We start from the raw sequence: 25,315 nt of genomic DNA on the forward strand, positions 1-25,315 counted from the left end.
CCAGTTTGAACCAATGTAATTCTTATGTCTGCACTTATCAATTGAATTTTGTTAAAACTTGATTTAATTTTAATTTAGTGTTCTCACTTTGTATTCTATGATTTAATTCATCCGTTTATTATTAAATATTTTATTTTAAAAATTTGATATTTAATATTTCAAGTCACAATATTTCCTAGTAAAAGTTACTAATGGATAACTTAATTGATAATTTTACATGAGAAACGACTCCCCTTCTTTATAAATAAGATAATCATTCTAGAGGAATCCAATTCATTATATCATCTCCATTTGTGACTATTGTCTTATGTTCTTTTCTTAGAATCAGATTTAGTATCGGAGAGGTCATGTCAAGGTGCACCTTAGCTCCTTCTAACCTTCGATTAGTCTATTTTATTAAAAAAGTAAGGTGTTTGACGGTGAAGGTGAAGTAAGGTGCTCGGAAACGGATCCATTAGTAGCTGACGTGACTAAAGTCAATAGAGGAAGTTATGTAGGAATTAACTTGTCCCTCGACGAGATGGAAACATAAAACAAAGCTAATCCAATCTTAATTATAAGTATGTTATTTTTATCAACTCCTCATAAATAGTCTATAGGTTTAATTGATATAGGTTCACTAGATTGGTAATAAGTCCAGTAGTTTAATTGCTTTTATGAATTTGTATGCAATGTGCAATTTGATAAAAAGACGTGAAAACATGCAACATGCAAACTCAAGCAAAATTCTACCACCAGCGTGGTCAACTCGACCAACAAACAATTAACAGTAAAAAATATTTTCCATAAGGGATTTTTTCTTTTATAATTTATTTATTTATTTTAGTAATATAAATGTAATATTTGTTATTTGTAAAATATAATTGTTTGGTTTAATTTTTGAAGAGTAAAGAAATGTATCCGTGCGTACAAGGTTATGCCATAAAGTGATTTGATCCCCTCCAACGTGTCGTACATCGATTTCGTCCGACTCGCGTGTCTCTGCCCGACACGTCAGAGGCCGCCTACGGACCGATCCCTGCGATTTCACTGACACCGTGCAAGTGCAGCTTGCTAGCTCATGGCGCCCGCTCGTTGTGAGAGTCTAATCTGCGCCTCACCGCATGAGCGTGCCCAAACGACTGCCCCATCGGACGCCTGCGAGCTCTGCGGAAAGCATCTTGACGTTGCGTAACTCAACCGCATAGACATTTGCATGCGGGAGTATGAGGACAAGGGGTTTCCAAGGGTTAAAGCAGTGTTGCGCTGTTTCAGGTCGCCTTCAGCAGTTGAACTTCCTCTTTCTATATATAGTAAGTGGGGTTTGGCTTTCTCTTGCCTTCCCTTGTGCGAAAGCTTCTTCTTTTCTTCTTATACTCGCCTCCTGTTGTTGTTGATCTGGTGAGAGAGGAAGGATCATGGGGAGAGGCAGAGTCGAGCTGAAGCGGATTGAGAACAAGATCAACCGGCAGGTCACCTTCGCCAAGCGGAGGAACGGGCTGCTCAAAAAAGCCTACGAGCTATCCGTGCTGTGTGACGCTGAAGTGGCCCTCATCGTCTTCTCCAACCGCGGGAAGCTCTATGAGTTCTCCAGCAGCTCCAGGTAAGTGGCAGCCTGCGTGCGCAAACACAGAGTTGATCTAGGATCTATAGATAGCTGCTCTCTTTTTGGTTATGTGGTGGATTCCCGCTTTGATCTGTTTCCTAGCTTGGATTTTCCGCTTGTTTACCGATTTCGTGAAAAGAACAGATCTGACGATGAAATAGCATGAGATGGTGCAAAGAAAGGTTTTCTTTTTCCGCTCGAGTTCACCTTTTTTTAAAAGACTTGTATGGCTGTTCAGATCTGGATCGTTACGATGTAAAGAATCTGATATCTAAAAGATGAAATTTCTGCTCGGACTAGAGTAGAAATTTAACAAAATTTGGAAGAATTTTTACTAGCTTGAACTTCGTTTATCCGTAAAGGGATTTCTGTTTGTGCTTGCCTATTAAGTATTTGTTTGTCCAATTAAACCTTGTTTTTCCTGGTTTCAAGCCTTCTTGGTTTATCAGTAATGATGCGCGCATCCTTTTCACGATGGAACTTTGTAGCTGGGAGGATCAAAGTAAATCAAGATGTATATATATATATATATATATATATATATATTACTCAGCTATTCTAGTGGCTATGTCTTAAGATCGATAGATATTTAGCTTTTCGTTGCTTCGCCTCTGGCAGTCAAAGGGGAAGTATCAAAGAAACAAAATCTGGAACTTCGCGTTTTTATGTGCCGCTTCAAAGTTTTAGGGTTTCCTGTGTAGTTTTAATTTTTTTTTTTCGATTATCTGACAACGAATCACTTCATAGATATCATATTGTTTAGATTTTTTTGCACGATTAGATCTTTCATTGTGAGAATGCAAAGGTAACATCACATCACAATGGTGAAGAAACCTAGGTTATGAGGTGCTTTAAGAAAACGTCTCATCTATCATGTCGAGGAAAATTAACGTTTTTTTTCCAGCAAACTAATATTTTCCATTCTCCTCTGGTTCTCAGATAAATCCTTTCTTGCTATCCCTATAGCTATTTCCATTTTATTGATTTCCATAGTTCGAAATTCAAGTTTTTGATTCTTCGTGTGATGCAACCTTGTTTCCTGTCCTTCAATCTGTTTGTTGCTTTTTTGCTGACACTCAGGTTGACATCTTAATACCTTCTAGACTTCTGCACATCTGGTCCTTTATCTGTTCATCTCTAGACTTTTCAGTGTTTGGAACAATATGATAGATGCCTGTTGCTTCGAATTCTATCCATGTTTGCTCTCTCATAGGCTACTTTTTCTCTGATTTGACGAGTTTCTCGGCATTTACTAACTGGTTATCTTGATGCTTTGTTGCTGATGCGTCCTTTGTGCACACGTAGCCTTTGAGCAAGAATCATGTTATCCTACAGATTACTTTTCTCAATTAATTTTCTTAAGTTGAAATCACTCGGTTTAATAAAAGCTTTTTCTCGGTAGTAAACATCAATCAACGATTTAAACACAGGCCCAACCTTGATCAATTTGTTTTCCATATTTCCACTTGATATGCTCTATTGGGCATGCTTTAACTATCGTCAATATTTTGAAGTTGAAGGTCTAATTACTCAAGAAGATAAACTCTGTATTCTTATTTAAATCTGTGCATTATTTCGTGACTGGGTAGTGGGTACTGCATATTGCTGGTATATATATCTCATAAATTAAATTTGCTCGATGAACTTGATAAACGACCTTTATATAAGAGAATGAAATATGGATAATAGTGGAAAGCATACGATCATTGGTTTTGATTTTGATTATTTTTTGTGTGACTATAGTATCTGTACATGGGTTCAAGTGCGAATCTACAAGGGAAGAAAAAAGACATTTTTGATTTTATTATAATAGTACTTTCTTCAATAGCTCTTATGTTCATTCTCTATTTCTCTCTCTTTTTTTAACAAAGCAAGTTTTCCAGTCGAATTCTGGTGATGTTTTTAATTAATTTTGTAGTATGCTGAAGACGCTGGAAAGGTATCAAAAGTGTAGTTATGGAGCACCTGAAACAAATACAATATCAAGGGAGACTCAGGTAAATAGAGACATTGAAAAGTTCTCCTTTGTATTTACATTATAAAAATATCTTAATTAAATATCTACTATGGATTTAAACCATCAACGAATATAATGAACATAAGAAACTATATTTGGATAACTAATAAATATGTAAACTTTCAAGTCTCACTGATTATACACATTTTAATTGTATATGAAGAAGAATTGATAGTACTGAGTTGGTTCTTTTAAATTTTCTTTTTATTCTCAACTTAGTTTCTAATATGGAAACTTATGTGAAGAGAGTTGGCATGAACTTTCAGACGATGGCGTTCGATGAATTACTAATATAGATTATGTCATGGTTTAAAATCTTATATTATGTCACTTAGTATCACCAAAATTTTCCATTGTAATGAACTTTTGGAGTTGGCATGAACTCATATTAGTTAGCAAGGGTACTCGCTCTCATATGCTTATATTATTTGTATACTGTACTATGTTATTAACATGCTGTAGCACATTTTGGTGCTTACCCGTGTTAATATAAATTTGACTAATCATATCATAATTATATGAATTTTAATTTGGTAATTTGATTTTAAGAATGTGTACAATTGGGTTTTAATTTCTTATTTATAACTTTTAAAAGTAAATAGTGGAAGGAGTTTAAAAAAAATCTAACATCATGTAGACATGCTTTAAAGTAAAATTATATTTCACTCATTTGTATTTTAGCTATCTAATTAATATTTACAATAATAAAAAATTCTAAGTATATGTTAAAGACTACCTTGTCAATATATGTTTGAAAACTGACATGATAAAATTTAATTTTCTTTAATTATCATATTTTTTTTATAAAAGTTAGAAGAGAATTGTAGGGAGTACCACTTCTCTAAATTCATTTTGAACATTCTTGATTTATGTCAAACCATGCTCAATCCTAGTACCATATCTTAGTGATTGAAATTCCAATATGAAATAACAGTATAGACATGGATAACACTAACATGTATTTATATTTTTATCTTTGTTAAATTATCAACTAATCTATGTAACACGAGTCTCAGAAGTTTCATGATTTTTTCCCCCTTTAGTTATGCTTAGTTTTATGTTTCTATGTATAGTTAATTTTTGCTTATTTAGTGGCATAAACTAATAATTCCAACGCAACCATCTTAACATCAACATAAATATGTGTTGGGTCCCTAAAAACCAAGAGAAAAAAAAAGTGTTGGGTCCCTTAAAAAAACCCCACCATAATCTGGGGGCAAAACTTGATAAAATAAATTGTGCTTTCATTGAGAGTTACATCACCATAAATATGTTTTATGTTTCTATGTATAGTTAATTTTTGCTTATTTAGTGGCATAAACTAATAATTCCAACGCAACCATCTTAACATCACCATAAATACGTGTTGGGTCCCTAAAAACCAAGAGAAAAAAAAAATGTTGGGTCCCTAAGAAAAAAACCACCATAATCTGGGGGCAAAACTTGATAAAATAAATTGTGCTTTCATTGAGAGTTACATCACCATAAATACGTGTTGGGTCCCTAAAAACCAAGAGAAAAAAAAAGTGTTGGGTCCCTAAGAAAAAAACCACCATAATCTGGGGGCCAAACTTGATAAAATAAATTGTGCTTTCATTGAGAGTTACATCACCATAAATATGTGTTGGGTCCCTAAAAAAAAGAACCCCCACCCTAGTATGGGAGCAAAACTTGATAAAATATATTATGCTTTCATTGAGAGTTGAACTCAAGACCTCCCGCTTACTAAACGGGTGCTCTAACCAACTGAGCTATGAAAGCTACATGTGATGTTTTAAAAAAGGTAATAAATTCAGTTAGCTTAATTAACTGGCTTTGGGATAATTGATCTAGCCCCACAAAATTTTTTTATCAACTATAAGGATAAATCGGAAAGTACTTCTTTTGATTATGCCCCCAGAAAACCGCGGGTACTTGGAAGACAATCTGGATGTCCTACCACGACACCATACCCCCGAGAACATGTTGGGTCCCTTAATACTCATATATGGAGAGTGAATATTTGATAAATATTGTTGAGTTATTTATTATAAATTTTCAAAATGTTTTAAGGATGTGAAGATAGGACCCCACCATAGTCTTAGGGCAAAACTTGATAAAATAAATTGTGCTTTCTCATTGAGAGTTGAACTCAAGACCTCCCGCTTACTAAACGGGTGCTCTAACCAACTGAGCTATGAAAGCTATATGTTGAGTTTTAAAAAAACATTAATAAATTCAATTAGCCTAATTGACTACCTATGGGATGATTGGTCGAGCCCCACAAAATTTTTCTACCGTCTACCAGGATAAATCGGAAAGTATGCACTGCAGGCAACCTAGACACCCAATATCCTTTGGTTGCATGTCTCATTTGGAGGAAAATTTTTTGTAAATATATCATAGTTGAGTATCAAATCGTAGGTGCCTGGTGATAATCTAAATATCTTATCATGGTACCATAGCCTCGAGAATATGTTGGTCCCTTAATATTCATGGAGAGTGGATATTTGATAAATGTTGTTGAGTTATGTATTATAAATTTTCAAAATCTTTTAAGGATTTGAAGATATCTATCGAGGTTAATTTAGATCGACCATGTGCATGAGATTACAATAACAACAATAACCAAGCCTTTTTTCAGATTATGACATAATAATAATTATAATTATGAGATATTTCAACACTAATAATTCTCTTAACCAACAACATTAAACTATATGGTAATTATAAATTTATATGATATCTCATGTGGAGTTGACTTGTTAAAGTTCACAACTGAACAAAGATATATTAGTATTAAATAAACACGAGTACGATTTTCATCTTTATCTTGTATGTCTCTACTTCTTTTACCCCGTTGCAGTGATTGCTATCTAGATATATCAATAATTATTAAGATTATAATGAAATGATATAATAGTATAAACAGGTAAAAAAAAGCAGTTATTTAATCCGTGATAAATCATCAATTGATGTAATTATAGATTTTGCATATTACAATTGTTCTCATGGTTTATGTTTTGAAGATTTTTTTAAAATTAACTTGATTATCCACGTGGTGCATTGATCGACAATAAATATATTGTCTAAATTGATTTTAAACTTATATAAAATTGCATGTCCAATCTTTGAATAAAAATGTAGGACATATAGTTAATTTATCAATTTAATGTAGGACATGTAGTATATATCAATTACACTAATAACTAACTGGAATATTTAATGCAATCAACGATCATAATCTCTCGCATGATTCTAAGATTCATCTCCTAGAATTACTCATACTTTTCTTTATTACATTGTGAATTATATTATTGTAAGTGTATATATAGTCTCGAAGCATAACCTAGATGCATGAAGTAGATTCCACAAGATTGCAATTTTTTCAGCATTAAACAGTTTAATATTCAACTAAGATTTGTCTTCAAAATGCATGAATCATAATAAGCGAAAAATAAAGGATTAAACATATCATGTATGGATCATTTGCAATAACAATTTGCTTAGTTAATCTTTGTAAAAATTTAGTAGCTATAAACTCTTGATATGAATAGAATGATACTTTGGTAATCATTAAGCAAATGTTGAGAGGTTCATCAGTACTCTTGGCAACCAAGTATCTTTTGTAGAGCTCTTTATGTTGATGCAGTTTAGAATCTTCATCTAGATCTTCAAGTTCATTAGTCGTATTCCTAATTTTATCATATTGTAAAAAAGGTAAACACATATCTACACTTCCCACGAGCAAAAATGAATTGGTAAACAAATTCTAGAACTTAATCAGCATGTGTTATATTGCATGTAATTAACTCTTCTTTCTTCTGCGCGCGGATTCATTCATTTAAAACACTTATCCAATTCCATTAAGTTGAAGTTGCTTGAATCGCATCTTCCAATGGATCAATACCTATTTTCCTTTCTTCTAGTTACTCGACACCATCCTCACCTCTAATGAAGAAGCAAGTACTACTTGCTTCTTCATTAGAGGTGAGGATGGTATAGATGGAAGAATTGCATATTCTCATATGATTGATTTAAGACTTTATAATTTGTCCCACCATTCCTATAGTAATTGATTAATTTCAGCATCTTGTAAATCTAAACTTTCTTTTATATTGTATTGGTAAAATAGACCAGTCAACACGAGTACTTGAAACTTAAGGCACGTGTTGAAGCCTTGCAACGATCACAGAGGTGAACTACTCCAACCCTTAATGTTTCTTATAGTCCATGAGAAATTTACCTGAAGCATTCTAGTAGCAAGACTCTAAAAGATCTTTGCAAATGCTAGAAATCTATTGGGTGAGGATTTGGGTCAGCTTTCCATCAAAGAACTAGAACAACTTGAGCGACAACTTGATGTCTCATTAAGACAAATAAGATCAACAAGGGTTAGTTTCTCGTTCTCATAGAAATACAGATTTATGCTATGACCTTCTATTTTTTATTTTAATTGAATTTTTTTCTTGGGTATAATCATATTTGTATGCATCAACTTATGGTCAATTGTTACTATCAAATATTAATGGTTAAATGTTGAAAACATGTGTTTTAACACTTCAACTTTTTTTTCACAGACACAATACATGCTTGATCAACTTACTGATCTTCAAAGACGGGTATTAATTAGTATATTACGTAGTTATCTCATTGTATTGTATTCAGTAATAAAATCACTGCTCATCTACAGGAACAAATGCTTTGTGAAGCTAATAAAGCTTTGAAGAGAAGAGTAAGTAGCCATGTAATTTAACTAAAATAGCATTGCCTATATATATAGAATTTCAAATCATTAGTATGATGTTGTTGGTGTACATAAAATTAATTTTATCGCAATAACTCCTTACCATGTAAATTAATGCTCACATGGTTAATACATCAACACACTCTCATAATCTACTTAGCATGTGTAGGTCTCCGGACAGTCAGCAAGAAAGAGATGAAGTACCTAAAATTATAAGAATACCCTTTCTCGATCTTTAAACTAAGTTAGACAAACATTTGTTAAGAAACAGAGAGTTAAATGCATAAAATAAAGAAAGACATAAGAATATTTACTTGGTTTACAATAAGAAGATTGCTAATCCAAGACAAATGTAACTCACTAAAATCTCCTTCTTTCAAATGCGGAGTAGCCTCTTTAACAATGAAAGCTCAAAAAAGTAAAGAACAGAATTAGAAATTGAAGTACAGAACTTATTTACAAGTGTTGTCTCAAACTACTGAGACCAGAGCTCTATTTATAGCATGCTGGTCGAATGTGACCGTTTCTTGACGTGTCCCGGTCCGGACGCCCGGACGCTATCCGGATGCCCCTAGCGTGACAAACTCTATTTCCACGCAACGACCTTCGCAACGGTGCGAAGATAAGTTTTTATCTATTCCTGGGCGCCCGGATCCGCTGTTGACGTGGACCCAAAGTTGATCCACTGCATTGAGGTGTCCTTTTGATAGCAAATTGGTCTAGACGCCCGGACCGGTCAGCCATGTGTTGGCCGTTCGACGCCTTCTCCAATCGTTGCCTCCTTATTCGGTCGCTTGAGTGATTCTTCAGCCTTCTAGAATTGAGTTCACCCGAACCCAACTCCGGCCTTCTCTCCTCGAGCAGTCTTCCGCTCCGGCTTCTCGTCCCTTGGAAATGTCACGTGCTTTTTTCTCATCCACCAACGTACTCTTCCGCAACACCTCGTCCCTCAGAGGCATAGAGCCCATTGACTCGTTTTTCGTGTCATCCTTCTCGTTAGCTGCATCTTTCGCTCAATTTTTTGTATTCGTAAGCTTCTGCACACTTAAACATAAGCATCAAATACACAGGATCGAACTTGACTTAGTTGATCACATCAAAACCACCACGGGGTACTTACAATTTCTCCATTTTTGATGTGGATCAACCCAAGATAAGTTATAGTAAAGCAAAATATTAAAGTAAATGAATATGTAAATTAAAGCATTAAATATGTAAATTAAGATATACATTCCCCTAAATTTAATCTATAATTTTTTCCCTAAAAATAAGGGTAATAAATAATAAGGGTTAAACAATCATAACTAATACTTAGAAAATTCTAAAATTTATTATTTGAAAACTGATTTTTTATGATTTAAAAGTCAGCTTTTAAAGGAGTAATTTTTAAATTATTTTTAATTTTTGAAAAAATGTAAAATTTTTTGTAACAGTTAAACATATTTATCCAAAATAATGATAAAATTTATATGAAAAAATAATATTAATTAAAGTAGTAATTAATGATTCTATATAGAGATATATTTTTAAAAAATATATTTAAAAATAGATTTTAAACTCAAAAAATCTTGTAAAATTTTCTGAGTATGTAAAATAGAAAGTATATCTGTAGAAAATTTTTTTTATAAAAATTAAATGTTTGAAAATTTTTAATATTAAAAATTAGTATTTTGATAAAAAAATTCGTAGAAAATTACATAACCGTCAAAAAAATTTTGAAAACTCTTTTTTGGATAGAGAACATAATGTTGTATCACAATTTTTTTTTTTAAAAAAAATAACTCTGCAAAATAATTTTAATTCCAAAAATATATTTTTTTAAAAAATTCATAAAAATGATATAAAAGTCAAAAAAAAATTTTAAATTTTTCCTACAAATAAGTCATAAAATCGATTTTTAGTAAAAAAATTAAAATCTAATTAATTTCCAATAGAAAATATTTGAAAATAAAATTTAGATAATTTTAAGCATATAACAAAAATATTAAAGCAAATACAAATTAGAACATGCATGAAAATTTAATCTAAACATGATTTTGAAATCCAATATAGGTTTCTACCTATTAGATTAATCAGAAATTTTCTTAGTATATATTTTCTTGTTACTTTTCTTATTTGACCCTTATAGAATCTATAATAACAATTTAGCTCTTGAAAATTTCAAAGTTTTTGTGAACCTACATTCTCCTTTTCCAATTGATCTAATTTTTCTTTTAGCTTGACATTTTCAATTAATCAAAATCTTCTATTAAACATGATTTTGTTAAGATTATTTTTATTTCTAAATTCTTCTTTTTTCAATTTTTCATTTTTGGTTTTCAATTTACACATTTATTTAGATATGAATTTTATTCCAAAATATAATTGATCAGGAGGTAAGAAACATACCTCACTTACCATGCCTAATCTGGAATTCGATTCTCCCATGGCATCGCTACATTCATCTGATGTGGCTCCTTCATAGATGTTAGCTTCCGAGTTGCTTGGTTCTTCGTAACTAGCTGATTCGGTGGTAAGGGTGGGGCCTGCCTTGTAGAAGGTCATCGCCACGTGGAGGGTCATAGTCAAAGTGGTCAACATCCTGGGCACTCGTCCGATCGGGTGAACCACCTTCCTGGGCGACATGAAGAGTAGTCGATTCGACAGCTCGGCCAAATACCGAGCTTTCGACGCTCAAAAAGCTCAAGCATGGACGGACGAAGGTCGAGCGGCCGTCTCGCTTAGGAGTGATCGTGGATCGGGTTGGTTCGGTTATTAAGGTAAAAAACTATCCGACCCTACTAGATCAGATAATATAATATCAGGACCTACATCCGGTCCTATATCCGGCGGTTATTATGTATCAGATATCCGACGGGTTGTCAGTTATTTGGATATCCGATCCTATATCCAATGAAATATAAAATATAAATATAAAACAATAAAAAAAATAAAATATTTTAAAATGATAATAGACATTATTCATTACACGTTATAGCAGCTAATCGCCAGTAGCTGCTATAACATGTAGCAGTTTATCGGCAGTAACTACTACAACGTGTAGCAACTTATCGATAGTAGTTACTACAAGTAGGGGTGATCGCGGATTGGGTTGGTTCGGTTATTGGGATAAAAAACTATCCGGCCCTACTAGATCGGATAATGCAATATCAGGACCCTACATCCGACCCTATATCCGGCGGATTTTTTTTCGGTTCGGTTTGGGTCGGTATAAGCGGGTTGGTCGGTTTGGCGGGTTGACTGCTCACCCCTAGTCTCGCTCCGTTAAACGGTGGACGCAACCCCGACCAAGTAGGCAGGGCTCTCTCGCTCGACAGGACGGAGCCAGACAACAGACGATTGGCCGAGCGGCTCTCCTGCTCGGCCCAATAATGGCCAAAAGGAGTAGTTGGGAATATCTTCCTATGGACCAGTGTCGCCGACATGCGGCATGGTCAGACAGAGAATCGTACGGTAGAAGCTTCCACTGTTACGACAGATATATGCTCGAGATGTTAAGGTATGACGTCAGACACGCTTTTCTAACACGTCCTTTCCAGGTATGCTTTGAGAAGCATGCATACCTTGGGAAGCGTGCATGTGCCTCTCGGGAGCCCTATATAAGGACCCCCAGACTTCGATGAAGGTATGTTCACTCCTACTTTAGCTACAGTTACACTGTTGCTCTTTTCTCTTCTCCACTTCATTCGCTTGCCACGGGTGACTGACTTGAGTGTCGGAGGGTCATCGCTATAGAACCCCTCCCTAGCTTGGCACTAACGACTTGTGGTTGCAGGTTTAGCTCGTCGGAGGTCTAAGTCATCTTCAGTCTACATCCCGTCAACGTGAGAGCTCTCTCCCCAGCGTCTGTCAACTCGACTCTCGGACAGGATCAAATTTGACATCGTCTGTGGGAACCCAAGTCTCCACCGACGGTCGAGCGGCGACCTTAAACTCCTGCCTTAGAAGACCGTCGAGCGGCGACGTTAAATTCAGGTCTCCACCGATGGTCGAGCGACGACCTTAAACTCCTGCCTTAGAAGATCATCGAGCGACGACGTTAAACCCAGGTCTCCACCGACGGTCGAGCGACGACCTTAAACTCCTGTCTTAGAAGACCGTAAATCAGCGACGTTAAACCCAGGTCTCCACCGACGGTCGAGCGACGACCTTAAACTCCTGCCTTAGAAAACCATCGAGCGGCGACATTAAACCCAGGTCTCTACCGACAGTTGAGCGTCGACCTTAAATTCCTACCTTAGAAGACCGTCGAGAGGCGACGTTAAATCCAGGTCTCCACCGATAGTCCAGTGGCGACCTTAAATTCCTGCCTTAGAAGACCATCGAGCGGCGACGTTAAACCCAGGTCTCCACCGATGGTCGAGCGGAGACCTTAAACTCCTTCCTTAGAAGACCGTCGAGCGGCGACGTTAAACCCAGGTCTCCACCGATGGTCGAGTGATGACCTTAAACTCTTGCCCTAGAAGACCGTCGAGCGACAACGTTAAACCCAGGTCTCCACCGACGGTTGAGCGGCGACCTTAAACTCCTGCCCTAGAATATCGTCGAGCGATGACGTTAAACCCCAGAGTCGAACGACGATGTTAAACCCTAGAGGTATAACCCTAATGAGTTCAATAATGGATATGTATCGCCCGTCCGGGATTGAAAGTCCAAAAGCTTAATAAGGCAAGCAAATATGTGAAGAACTGTTAAACAACTTCATTGATAATGAACAAAAAGCTATTGAACGACAATCAAACATGCAACACTTTGTTACAGAATCCCTCCTCACTCGAGTTACAGAAGCCCTCCTCACTCGATGTAATCAAAAGCTTCGTCAGGAATAGAGTTGAGTAGTTGGACGCGGTCGACAGCGTCAACAGGCAAGGCTTCAGGAACGCCTCCAGCTAGGTGATCGTCGCGTCGATGGCTAGTTCAAACGATCGGACGATCCGACGATCTGTGTGGACGCCTTCATGAGGAACTGGTCCGAGCAGAGGTATCCCTGCTTCATGGCCGCGAAGCGGCTTGACTCGGCGTCCTGGTAAGTCTTCAGGGTCGCACGGGAGGTCTCCAGATAATCCTCAAGGGCCTTCACTTGCCCTTGAAGAGCGGTCTCCCGAGCCGAGCGACTCTCCCACTCAGCAGCCAAAAGATTCTCCACCTTCTTTAGCTTCTTGGCTAAGTTCCAAGCTTCCTGGTTCTTCAGATCCAGGTCAGCTATAGCTTGATTTTTTCTGGTGGTGGCCATATCGATCTTTTGGTCATAGTATTTCACCTGGGTCTCGAGCCGACCCATCATGATCGCCCGATCAGAGGAGGTCTTCTGACCGACCTCCAGAAGCTTCTTGGTCTTGGCCAGATCAGCCTGCAACTCGGCAATCGAAGGCCCTTGGGAGGAAGAAGCTTCACCAGAAATATTGAGCTTCTTAAGCTCCTCCTCCACCAACGCTAGACAGTTGCACACCGCCACACTCTCCACCCAGTACTGCATCCGAACGGAAGAATGTTAGTGTCGAACGAAGGTAAATCATGAATAGATAAAGAACTTACGCCGGTGGCCATTTGCGTATGGTTGTTGCCAAGCAGCCCGGGAGGCATCGTTGCAGCACGCCCTCTGGCTTCCTCCCAAACCTTAACGAGCGGCCTGCGGATGTGTATCTGATGTTCGGTAGTCTGCGGTTGATCGCCGGCCGCCAGGAACTCCTCCGTTGGGAGGTGGAGAATGGCAGTCACGGATCGACGACCACTCGAGGCTGACTGAGAAGAAGCTGCAAGGCCAGAAGCTTGGGAGGCTGAGGCCCGAAGGATGCCGGATCGTAAGACCCTCCGCCGAGCCGGAGGAAGAGAGGAAAGTGGTCGGACCGCGATCGGTTCAGGCGGTAGATCGGCAAACGAGGGGGTCCGATCGGAGGAAATGGCCTCGACTGTCTCAGGAACGATCGGAGAGGAGGTGCAATGTCTCTTGCGTTGAAGTAAAGGAACCTCACCAGAAGACCCCGAGCCCTCAACTTGGGTGGTAGGCTGGGACTTAGAAGGAAGCGGATCCCCAGCTGGTTTTGTGTGGGGCGTCTGACCGACGGCATCCTCTCCTTCAGTTTGCGCTGCCTCACTCTCACCCTCGTGAGAGCCGACCGGAGTCAAACCGAGGCTCGCCATCTCTTTTACCGCTGCCGCCTCGATCTCAGCCTGCTTGACCTTCATAATTCCGGTGGCTAAGGAGCACATCATGATGTCGACTACAAAAGAAAGAAAGAATCAGTTAGATTCAAAAGAAGAAAGAAGAGAAAATTTCATACCTAGGTTGCTCGGGAGCTTCGTCCGGATCTGACTCAGCCCAAACGTATACATCACCCCCTCCGACAGCAGCTTATGGATGTTGAATTTTTGGCCGTCCAGCAGGTTGGCCGCATGGAGATAGTCTGGTTGGCTCCTATACTTTGACAGCTCCGGTTGAGGCAGGAGCCTGACCTGCCACTTGGTACAGAAGCTCGGTCGCTTGGGGAGACGCATATAGAAAAAGTAATCTTTCTAATGTTTACTGGAAGATGACATTTTGTCGAAAAAGACCAAGCCGACCCGAGACTGGAAGAGATAGGTGCCCAACTCGGACTGCTTTGGGTAATAGAAGTACTAGAATACCTGGGGTGCAAGGGGAATACCATGCACCTTGGACGGTACAACCACACTGCACAAGAGGCTAAAAGAATTAGGGACGAGCTGCGCCAAAGGGACACGAAAATAATTACAGACTTCGGTTATGAAAGGATGGATTGGGAAGTGCAAACCGGCCACAAATTGGTCCCGGAAAAAATAGATAGTGCTGATCGGCTGGTCAATGGGCCAATCAAATGGGGAGGCTAAGACTATTTCGTGGTCAGAAGGAATGTCAAAGGCATTGATGAGGCTCGCAGTGTCGCCCGCGTCGAACCAGGTCTCCATGGTGTTGTACCAGAGATCGGGAGCAAGGTCGGACGGCTGAGAAGAACTAGCCATTGTCGGAAAACAAAAGAACAGGAAGATGGACAGAAAAGGGGGCAGGAAAACACCAAAGCAGAAGCAGGAAAGCAACGGAAGAAAAAGAACCAAGCAGGAGCAAGGTTGAAGAGCTTACAGAAGGGTATCGCCGGGGGGAGAAGCTGAGGTTCGCCGGAGCACTGGACACGAGCAGTATCGCCAGAGCACATGGAGAAGACAACAGCGATCGAGCAGAAGTCGACATTGCGGCTTTATAAAGTGGATGTTCGACTGACTAGAGCCGTCCGATCTAGGGCACAAAATCCAAAGCATAGATCCGGTCGTTGAATTTGAACCGTCGAACATCACATCACCTCTGTCGCTTCGATCGTGCGGTGACAGCGTCAGTGCCACGTGGCGTTCGCTTATAGGAAGGTCTTAATGGGGATGATTTGCATGAATTACGAGGAGATTTGGGCGACGTTAGCATTGATCGTGCGGGTCGTGCCCATTCGAATACACCGAAGGAGAAATTTCCCAAGTGTAAATCCTTAGGGTGTCGAATGACCTAGGAGATCAGCCCTACTTGGGCCAATCGGGACGCAACTAGCCCTTGGCTGATCGGCCAGTCGGTCACCAGACTACTTGTCCATTCAGTCAGACTTACAACCTCCTTCAACTAGACTTGAGAGGGAGGCACGTGATCCGGTGGTAAGGGTGGGGCCCGCCTTGTAGAAGGTCATCGCCACGTGGAGGGTCATAGTCAAAGTGGTCAACGTCCTGGGCACTCGTCTGATCGGGCGAACCACCTTCCCGGTCGACATGAAGAGTAGTCGATCTGACACTTCGACAGCTCGGTCAAATACCGAGCTTTCAACGCTCAAAAAGCTTAAGCATGGAAGGACGAAGGTCGAATGGCCGTCTCGCTCAGTTAAAAGGTGGACGCAGCCCCGACCAAGTAGGCAGGGCTCCCTCGCTCGACAGGATGGAGTCGGACAACAGACTATTGGTCGAGCGGACGCTCAGCCCGACCACGATATCACCCGGACAACGAATTGGCTGAGCGACTCTCCTGCTCGGCCCAATAACGGACACAAGGAGCAGTTGGGAATATCTTCTTATGAACCAATATCGCCCACATGCGGCATGGTCAGAGAGAGAATCGTACGGTGGAAGCTTCCACTGTCACGACAGAGATATGCTCGAGCTGTTAAGGTATGGCGTCAGACACGTCTTTCTGACACGTCCCTTCCAGGTATGCTTTGAGAAGCGTACATGCCTTGGGAAGCATGCACGCGCCTCTCGAGAGCCCTATATAAGGATTCCTAGACTTTGACGGAGGTATGTTCACTCCTACTGTAGCTACAGTTACGCTGATGCTCTTTTCTCTTCTCCACTTCATTCGCTTACCGCCGGTGACTAACTTGAGCGTCGGAGGGTCATCGCCGGGGAACCCTTCCCTGGCTCGGCACTAACGACTTATGGTTGCAGGCTTAGCTCGTCAGAGATCCACGTCATTTTCAGTTTACATCCCGTCAACGTGAGCGCCCTCTCCCCAGCGTTCGTCAACTCGATTCTCGGACAGGATCACTAGCCATCAGTGATAGTCCAGCAAATGCTTCTATTTCGAACTCGGATAATGAACTTTCATCCTAAGTGGCCTTGAGATTCTTATGCTTGGTTTGCGTTGGCCGTTTTGTCTTTCTCCTTCTTAAGCTCTGGGCATTCCTCCTATATGTGTCCTTTTTGGCAATGGTGGCATCAAACTTTTCTTTTATTTCTTGGATTTTTTCTGGTTTGCATTTCTTTAAATTTATTAGGTTTATTTTTTTTTAAATTTCCTTACTATATAATCTTCTTGGTCTGCATCAATATCTGAGTCTGACTCGGGTTCATCCTTCTTGGTGGCTCTTAGTACCAAATTCTGGCTTGAATCTTTTCTTGTGGTGCATATCTGGATTCATGTAATTCTAATGTCGAAAATAGACTTTCCAGTGTACTTACCTCTAGATCTTTTGATATGTAGTAGGTGTCTATGATTGAGGTCTACTTTGGAGTTTTAGAGAAGGCGTTACCATTTCACCGAGATTGATTGGTTTGACAATCACCTCCTTGATTTTCGTGTGTAGTTGAGCTATTATCTCACCTTTTTCTAGACGGATGTTTGTTAGTTAATTTTGAAGAATGTCTCATCGTGCGCGCTTCATATCGGATTTGCCTTTATGGAGCTCCAAGATTTTTTTTTCCAAAGTTCTTTGGCTGAGGAGTAGCTTCAAATGCGGTTGACTTCTTGAGGCGGTAATACACTTAGCAAGTGATATTTCGCTCTACTATTGGCTACGAAATCACTTTATTCCTTCTTCGTTCATTGATTTTCTTCTTTCTCTTCTCCTTGTTGATCCTTAGGAACTACACAATTGTACTTTATTATTAAAATAATTTTGAAATATGTTCATAGAAATACCTCCATTCGGCATTTCTAGTGTGTGAACTCCCTCTCGAACTTCAGGGGGTTGAGGCTTGGTCAGGCTATCAATTTTTTTACCTCGGTCGTCGGTTAGTCCTTCTGAAGCATCCTCATTTTGATACCAATTGTAGATCTCCGGCCAATCGGCAAGAGGGGGTGAATTGCTTGAAATTACAAGAATACCCTTTCTCGATCTTTGGACTAAGTTAGGCAAACACTTGTTAAGAAATAGAAAGTTAAATGTATAAAATAAAGAAAGAGGTAAGAATATTTATTTGGTTTACAATCAGAAGATTGTTAATCCAGACAAATGTAACTACTAAAATCTCCTTACAAACGCGGAGTGGCCTCTTATAATGTTGAAAGTTCAGAAAAGTAAAGAATAGAACTAGAAATTGAAGTACATAACTTGTTTACAAGTGTTGTCTCAAACTACTGAGACTAAGGCTCTATTTATAGTCTATTGGTCGAATCTAACCGTTTACTGATGTATCTCGGTCCGGGTGCTCAAACCCTATCCAAGCACCCCTAGCGTAGCAAACTTTATCTCCATATAACAACCTTCACAATGGTGTGAAGATAAGTTTTTATCCATTCTTGGGCGGACGGGCCATTGCTAATGTAGGTCCAAAGCTAATCCATTGCGTCGAGGTGCCCTTTCGATACCAAATTGGTCCGAGTGCCTAGACCATCTTGTCCAAACACCCAGACCGATCAGCCATGTACTGATCGTCTAACGCTTTCTCCAATCACTTGGGTGATCATCCAATCTTCTAGAATTGAGCTCACCTGAACCAACTCCGGGCTTCTCTCCTTGAGTAGTTCGCTCCAGCTTCTCGTCCCTCAGAAATATCGTCCGCTTCCTTCTCGACTGCTAGCGTACTCTTTCGTAACACCTCGTATAGGATCGTTGCGTTAGAAGGGGGAGTGAATATCGCTCGTGGCTTTCATGTTCATTTTAAAATAATCGAAGAACAATCGAGAGAAAGCAGCAGAATAAAGAAAGCAAGAGCAATGCTAATATGGCAAGAGTTACTTGGTTCGGAGCCTGTGGCGACTCCTACTCCAAGGCCTGCACGTGAGAGTACTTTCGATGGGCAATCACTAATCAATCGTAAAGAGTACAAGAACAATTTTAAATGGTTACAAGTAATTTAGAAAAGTAAAGAATACCGATGACTCAGAGATTTAAGTCTTTAGCGCGATCGTCGTTGGGGCAGCTTTTAAGCGTCGATGAAGCATTTTCACAATAGCACGAAGAAGCAAAAGTTGCGTAGAATGATGTTTTTGAGGTGTTGGTCGAATAATGCTTTTATAGGTTGTTCCGAGCGCCTGGATCCCTTCCGAGCACCTAGACCATGACGTAGGCCCATCCAATCAGCGTGCTCCAGCCTGGCGATGGGATAGAATTCGACATTCGGGGTGCTCGGACTCCTTCCGGACGCTCGGGCTCCCTCCGAGTGCCCGGACCACCTTATTATGCTACCTTCTTTTCCTACAAAACAAGGTTAGTTTAAGCAAATAATATGCAACGAATGATAAGATTTAACAATTTTCGAATTGTCCGATCTTGACTTTGAGTTTCGCTGAAACTCTAGGTTGGACCGATTCCTACTATTCCCTCTTCGAGGAACGCATCCTCACCTACTCCTCTCAGGAGAAATTACTTTTTGCTAGATTTGCCTTTCAGACTGTCTGGACTTTTGCTTAGTGTCCGAGACTCCAAGACTTCATGCTGAACGTCTACTCCACGACCCATTTAGACTTCCACCTAATCCGCTACCATCAGGATTTTCACCTAGAATCCTCAACTCTAGGATTTCACCGAAAGTCCTTGATCCTCTAAGACTTCGCCCAGTCTCCCAGACCAGGATTTTATTGCCTAACCATAGTTAGAACTTTCTATAACTTAGGATTCCTCCCCCTAGGGTTTTCCACCTGCCTAGAATCCACTAGGACTTTTTACCTAAGAGCACTTAAGACTTTCGTGTAAACTCAATCACACTTATTAGACAACAAGTAATTTTAACTTTGAATCTTTTGCTATTATCAAAACACAAGTTTGATCATCTAGTGCTCCCTGCACTAACACCTCGTCTCTTGGACGCACTGTGCTTGTCGAGTCGCTTCCTGTGTCATCCTTTTCACTAGCTACGTCTTCCATTTAACTTTTTATGTTCTTGAGCTCCTGTACACTTAGACATATTGATCAAATACATAAGATCTAATTTAACTTGATCGATCGTATTAAAATCATCATGGGTACTTATAGCTTGTTCACATTAACAAGAAAAAATAAACAAATTTTATTTTGTTAAAAGTTACCAACTGCATTAACGAAGCGTTGACATTAAGGATAAAAAAGTAAATTAAAGTTTATCGATTTATGATTAAAACTTAAAAATTATTGACATTATTGGATCAATAGTTATTTATCAAAACATTGGACCCAAAATATAGTGTTAAGCTTTTGTGAAATTGTGTGACCCTATCAAATTTGTTTGTTTTTCATGAAAAATTGTTTTTCTCTCTAACGACCATGTTCTAAATAATATATACAAACCATATCTTCTTAAAATGCAATAGTTTATTTTTGACACGAGATAGAATAACAATTATCCTATAGACTGACGAGAAGGAGTTTGAGGAGAAGACAAGAAGAGAAAATCATAATTTATAGATTTTTTTTTTTAAAAAAAATATTATTTAATAATTGAGGATAATTTCTCAAAGTTTATATAGACTTTAGATCTAAGATCATAAAAAAGGAAAGAAATTTTAACAAATAGATTTCAATTCTTATCTGGTAAAGAACGGAAAATTTTTTTAATTGGAATAAAAAAATAATTAACAGACTCATGAAATTCCTAAATGAACTCAAAATCCAAAAAAAAAATTAAAAGATATAAATGACCAAAAATACTACAAGTATTAAAAAAAGTAAAAATTACTACTACTACTAATAATCTTCGGATCCTTTTGAATCAGTCATCCTAGGTTAAAAAAATCTGTCCTTGAGTTTAGAATAATTTTATATGGTAATTTAGGAGGAAGATCATCTAACACTAAATCTATAAAATCTATTAGCAACTGTTAGATTTTGAAAATCCTCGTTAAGATGCTATTGAGCACGACATTGTGGACGATGTTCTTGTCCATCTTTGCGTCCTTCAAACACTTCTCATATTCTCTCATAACTGCAGCATAATCCTTGACAATGATGAGAATTCTAGGTTTCTTCCAGCGAGGTCTTCAATGTTTGAAGTGGAGTCCCTTTACAGGGAGAAGACTTCTCTTAGGAATTTGGCAGAGTTGACCATGGATTATGGTTATAAATTGGATCACCAAATATGCCGGTCTTTTAATCATCTCTTCAATGGCTTCACGATCTTCATTTGATCATCGTGAACATTGAGTGCATTTGGACAGAATAAATAATTATCATAAGATCCGAGATGCAAATTTCTTTACTATGTTATGGTTAAGCATGCCTTCCGATGCAGTACAAGAGCAATCCTTCTCAGAATATATAGGAATACTCTCCTTAGTTCTTTTTACCATATCTGAAATTCGATCATCAGAAAAAAACACTCCTTAATTTTAGAATGTCGCATCCACAACCTCCCATAGATTGTGGAGGACATGAGATGCCACTGTCAACTTTTACTTTCCATACAATTGTTGACTTGGAGGCATCCTCTGAGTCGATAGATACACTAACATCCAAATCTAACTTATCTTGAGGATATCTGACACAAGGATGGCCAAATAACCTTCAATATTTGGAAGGGAGAGGTTTTTTCATAGATGTCCAGTTATTTATCTTGTTAGCCTTCAATAAACTTCCATCGCTAAAATCATATGTATCTCAGCAATCACCATCACTTCGTATAGGAACTGAAAGTAGGGATGACAATGATGTAGAATCGATGTACGTGAGAGGAGAGGGGGGAGGGGGGGAGGGTGAATCACGTTATTTTAAAACTTAATTATTACGATTTTGAAAACAAAGTGCGCATCAGAAAAGATAAATAGAAATAAGTAAACCTGAACACGAGACATTACTTGGTTTGAAGCTTTTGGTAACTCCTACTCTAAGATCTACAATCCCTCAGACTGTATCGATGGCCAATTCACTATAAACCTCTTTCAAACCCGCTAGAAGAAAGAATTTAGTATACTAATAACGAAGGACAGTGTAACCGACTACACTGCCTTAACAATAAAGTAAATGATTGTAATTTAAATTTACCAACACGTGATTATCGAAGTTGAGAGGTCGTGTGTTGGTGTTGATCTGTCAACAATGGTCAGATGTAGTAGAACGACAATAATGCGAAGACGTAGTAACAGAATGGTCGTAGTAGCTCGTATGGAAGTTGTGTCTTGAATTATGATCGAACAGTGCTTTTACGAAGTGTTGAGGGCGCCTCCAACTGTTTTCGAAGTGCCTCCAAATGTAAATCTAATCCCTTAAGTTTCGGTCACGATAAGTCACACAGACGATGGCTTCTATCCACTCGAGGGCACCTTGCATGCGCTTCGAGGCACCTCCATGCAGCTCCGAGGCGCCTCTAGCGCTCTCCGAGCTGCCTCCTCGGCACGAGAACTTTATCCTCAAAGTTCATCCTTGCGAGGGCGCCTCCTCTAGATCCAGGATGCCGCCATGCAGCTCCGAGGAGTTTCCCCGCAGCTCCGAGGTGCCTCAGATACTGTTCATCTGTGGTTACTTTTACATTTTCACCCCTACAAAAAGTCTTAGTCTAAATAACAAACTATATCTTATAAAATAGAGTTAACACAATTATTTATAAGGGAGTATTAATTCGATCTTATCTTTCCAAGATCGTGATCTAGTTATAGTCTCAGTTTAGGCTTCCCAAATGAACTTAAATTGGACCAACACCTAAAGTCCATAATTGAGACTCGTCCTCACTAGATCACTCTCCTCGAGTGACTTACCTCACTTACCATACAGAATTGCTTGACTCTCCTTTGACCAACCAAGTTTTCTTGCCAGTTGTCAGGTTCGCAGACCCAACTAGACTTCGGCCAGTTGTCAAATCCCGCGGATCCAGCCGGACTTTCCGCCAGATATTGGGTTACTTCTTGACCTATTTGGACTTCTCACCAGCTATCAGGTCTAACAGACCTAGATAGATTTTAGCTTGGTACCATAACCTCTAGACACATCAAGCCCTGCACACTTGGTAACAAGGTTAGATAACACAACATTTAACTTTTAATCTATTTGTCATTCGTCAAAAATCTAAGTTTGACCATTAGTGCTCACTGCACCAACAAATAGATCGACTTCAGGTCGGATTCCATATCATTCATCTCCATACCCATGGGTATTAGATATCCATCCATATATTCATACCCATTAAAGATTGGATAGCATCTATACTAATAATTTTTTTCTTTCCATTCAACTTATCAACATTCAAAAAAGCATATTAGAATTAATATCATATTAAAAATATATATAATTAAAAAATAAATAAAATATCTACATAGTCTACTCCTAACATCAATAAAGAATAAAAATAATTAGTGAATTTCGAGAATTTTTTTTTAATATATATATATATATATATATATATATATATATATATATATATATATATATATATTATTTAATCGACTGTTCGGGTCAGATATCGGATATCAGTAGTCCATATCCTCCTCCATTTGGGTCGGATATCAGATCCTCCATCGGGTTCAGAGGAAATTATCATCCCTAATTGAAAGGAAGAAAGTGTCTCTTTATCTTCTTTTTGATCTTGGTCTTGCCTTGTCTGTCTTATGAAAGTCATAAGTGCTCTCACTATGCTAATACTAGACCTATGAGTTTAAAGACAACTAGTTTCACTTTCATCCGATATAGAACTTGCTTATAGTTGAAGATATGATCCACTTTGTTGATCCAATCAACAAAATTCACTATCTATGACGTACCTAAAAATTCAAGTAAATCAACTTGAAATCCTCTCGATCACGTATCTCATGATTTTCAAGATCTTGTGTCATCAGACACTGGGTTAAATATGTAGGGCTACAATTACACGGTGTGAGGTTTCCTTAGCAGGAGCCTACCTGACACGACCATGATGACCTTCTCGGCTTCCTCAATAGAACACTGTCGGCTCTGATACCAACTGATGTCAGACAGAATAATGATTATCTTACGAGCTAACGAGAAAGGGGGTTTGAGGATAAGACAATAAGAGAAAATCGTCATCCTCCATATTTTCTTGAAAAATGAAATATTATTTAATAATCAGGGATAATTTCTCAAACAGATATATAAATATTTATAGAGATTCTAGACCTTAGACCGCAAAAAGAAAGAAATCTTAACATATATACTTTAATTCTTATCTCATAAAGAAAGGAAAGCAAGAAATTCTAAAAGAAAGAAAAACATATATTAACAAATTCACAATTACCAAAATTCCTATATAAACTCAAAATAAAAAAATAACTAAAATACTAAAAAAATAAATTACTAAAAATAATAATAATAATCTTCGATCCTCCTACTACCTAATTTCTCATATAAAATAGATGTTAATAAGGAGAAGCTCGCATGTTTTCTTTTGTATTATGACTTGTGAGATGCAGTTGGATGAAAGCTCTCAAGCCAATCAACAACTTTGGGATCCAAGTGCTCATGCTGTAGCTTATGGCCGTCAGCAGCCTCAACCACAGGGTGATGGATTCTTTCAGCCCATAGAATGTGAACCTACACTTCAAATTGGGTAACTCCTATTGCTATATATTAAGCTCCTTTTGCTTTTCTATTTCATAATATATTAAGCTACCGTATACACGACTGAATTATTATCAACAATTCAACATTTAGTAGTGTACATGCCTGATTCATTCTTCCTTTTTATTTCTAGGTATCATCCTGATCAAATGGCAATTGCTGCAACAACACCAGGGCCAAGTGTTAGCAACTACATGTCAGGCTGGATTGCGTAATCCAACTGGCTAAATCCACGTAGCGTTCCTATGTCTAAATTAATGTGCTGTGCTTTATCAATGGCTTCAACTATGAATTGCTATGGTTTCTCATTGTCTAATATCTTGTCTGTTGCTAGCTACTAGACAAGAAAACTGCAATGTCTATAAGCCAGTGATTATGAATTATTATAATCCTTGTTATATACTCTTCCATAAAGGAACAATTGCAATGTATGGATGCTTTTACTAATTAATCTTAATTACTAGCAAGAAATAACGGCTTCATCCTCTGTCAACCAAAGTTGTGGCAGGTAGCAGCAGCTTCTATACATCTCTCATGCATATAGAGGGTGATCATAACCGGAACATGCTTGAAAACCCAGGTTAGTAGCTTGTTTGCTCCCTAGATGGTCCTATATTTTATTTCAATTTAAAATTTGTAAATCTTGAAATAGGATCTAAAAGTTTCATTGGTCGCATATTGCAAATCTTACAATTTCTTCTTCTTATTATTTTTAATTTGTTGGTTCATGTCCTTTAAGGAAGGGTGAGTCGTCAATATACTTGAAGTACAATTTTAATGCAATAATAAAAAATATACTGACAAGT

The 25,315-nt window shown here is 38.4% G+C and overlaps 1 protein-coding gene and 2 non-coding genes across 3 annotated transcripts; 1 reads left to right on the forward strand and 2 right to left on the reverse strand.

The window, feature by feature from the left end:
* Nucleotides 1-1,397: 1,397 nt before the first annotated feature.
* Nucleotides 1,398-24,724, forward strand: LOC122001882 (agamous-like MADS-box protein MADS4). Its single transcript, XM_042556862.1, has 8 exons — nucleotides 1,398-1,582; nucleotides 3,504-3,582; nucleotides 7,717-7,778; nucleotides 7,876-7,975; nucleotides 8,162-8,203; nucleotides 8,275-8,316; nucleotides 24,362-24,498; nucleotides 24,643-24,724. Exons 1-8 carry the CDS (start codon nucleotides 1,398-1,400, stop codon nucleotides 24,722-24,724), a joined length of 729 nt encoding a protein of 242 aa, XP_042412796.1.
* On the reverse strand, nucleotides 5,290-5,363 carry TRNAT-AGU. Its single transcript has one exon. It is a non-coding gene; the product is annotated as a tRNA-Thr (tRNA).
* On the reverse strand, nucleotides 5,711-5,786 carry TRNAT-AGU. The gene has a single exon. It is a non-coding gene; the product is annotated as a tRNA-Thr (tRNA).
* Nucleotides 24,725-25,315: the final 591 nt, after the last annotated feature.

The sequence above is a fragment of the Zingiber officinale genome, chromosome 1A, assembly GCF_018446385.1.
Source record: "Zingiber officinale cultivar Zhangliang chromosome 1A, Zo_v1.1, whole genome shotgun sequence".
Lineage (NCBI taxonomy): Eukaryota > Viridiplantae > Streptophyta > Magnoliopsida > Zingiberales > Zingiberaceae > Zingiber > Zingiber officinale.

Bases quoted from the DNA above. Each gene is read 5' to 3' on its own strand.
- LOC122001882 (XM_042556862.1), top strand. From the start codon at position 1,398: ATGGGGAGAGGCAGAGTCGAGCTGAAGCGGATTGAGAACAAGATCAAC. The intron at 3,583-7,716 runs GTAAATAGAGAC...TTGGTAAAATAG, and splicing joins CAATATCAAGGGAGACTCAG to ACCAGTCAACACGAGTACTT. The intron at 7,976-8,161 runs GTTAGTTTCTCG...TTTTTTTCACAG, and splicing joins GACAAATAAGATCAACAAGG to ACACAATACATGCTTGATCA.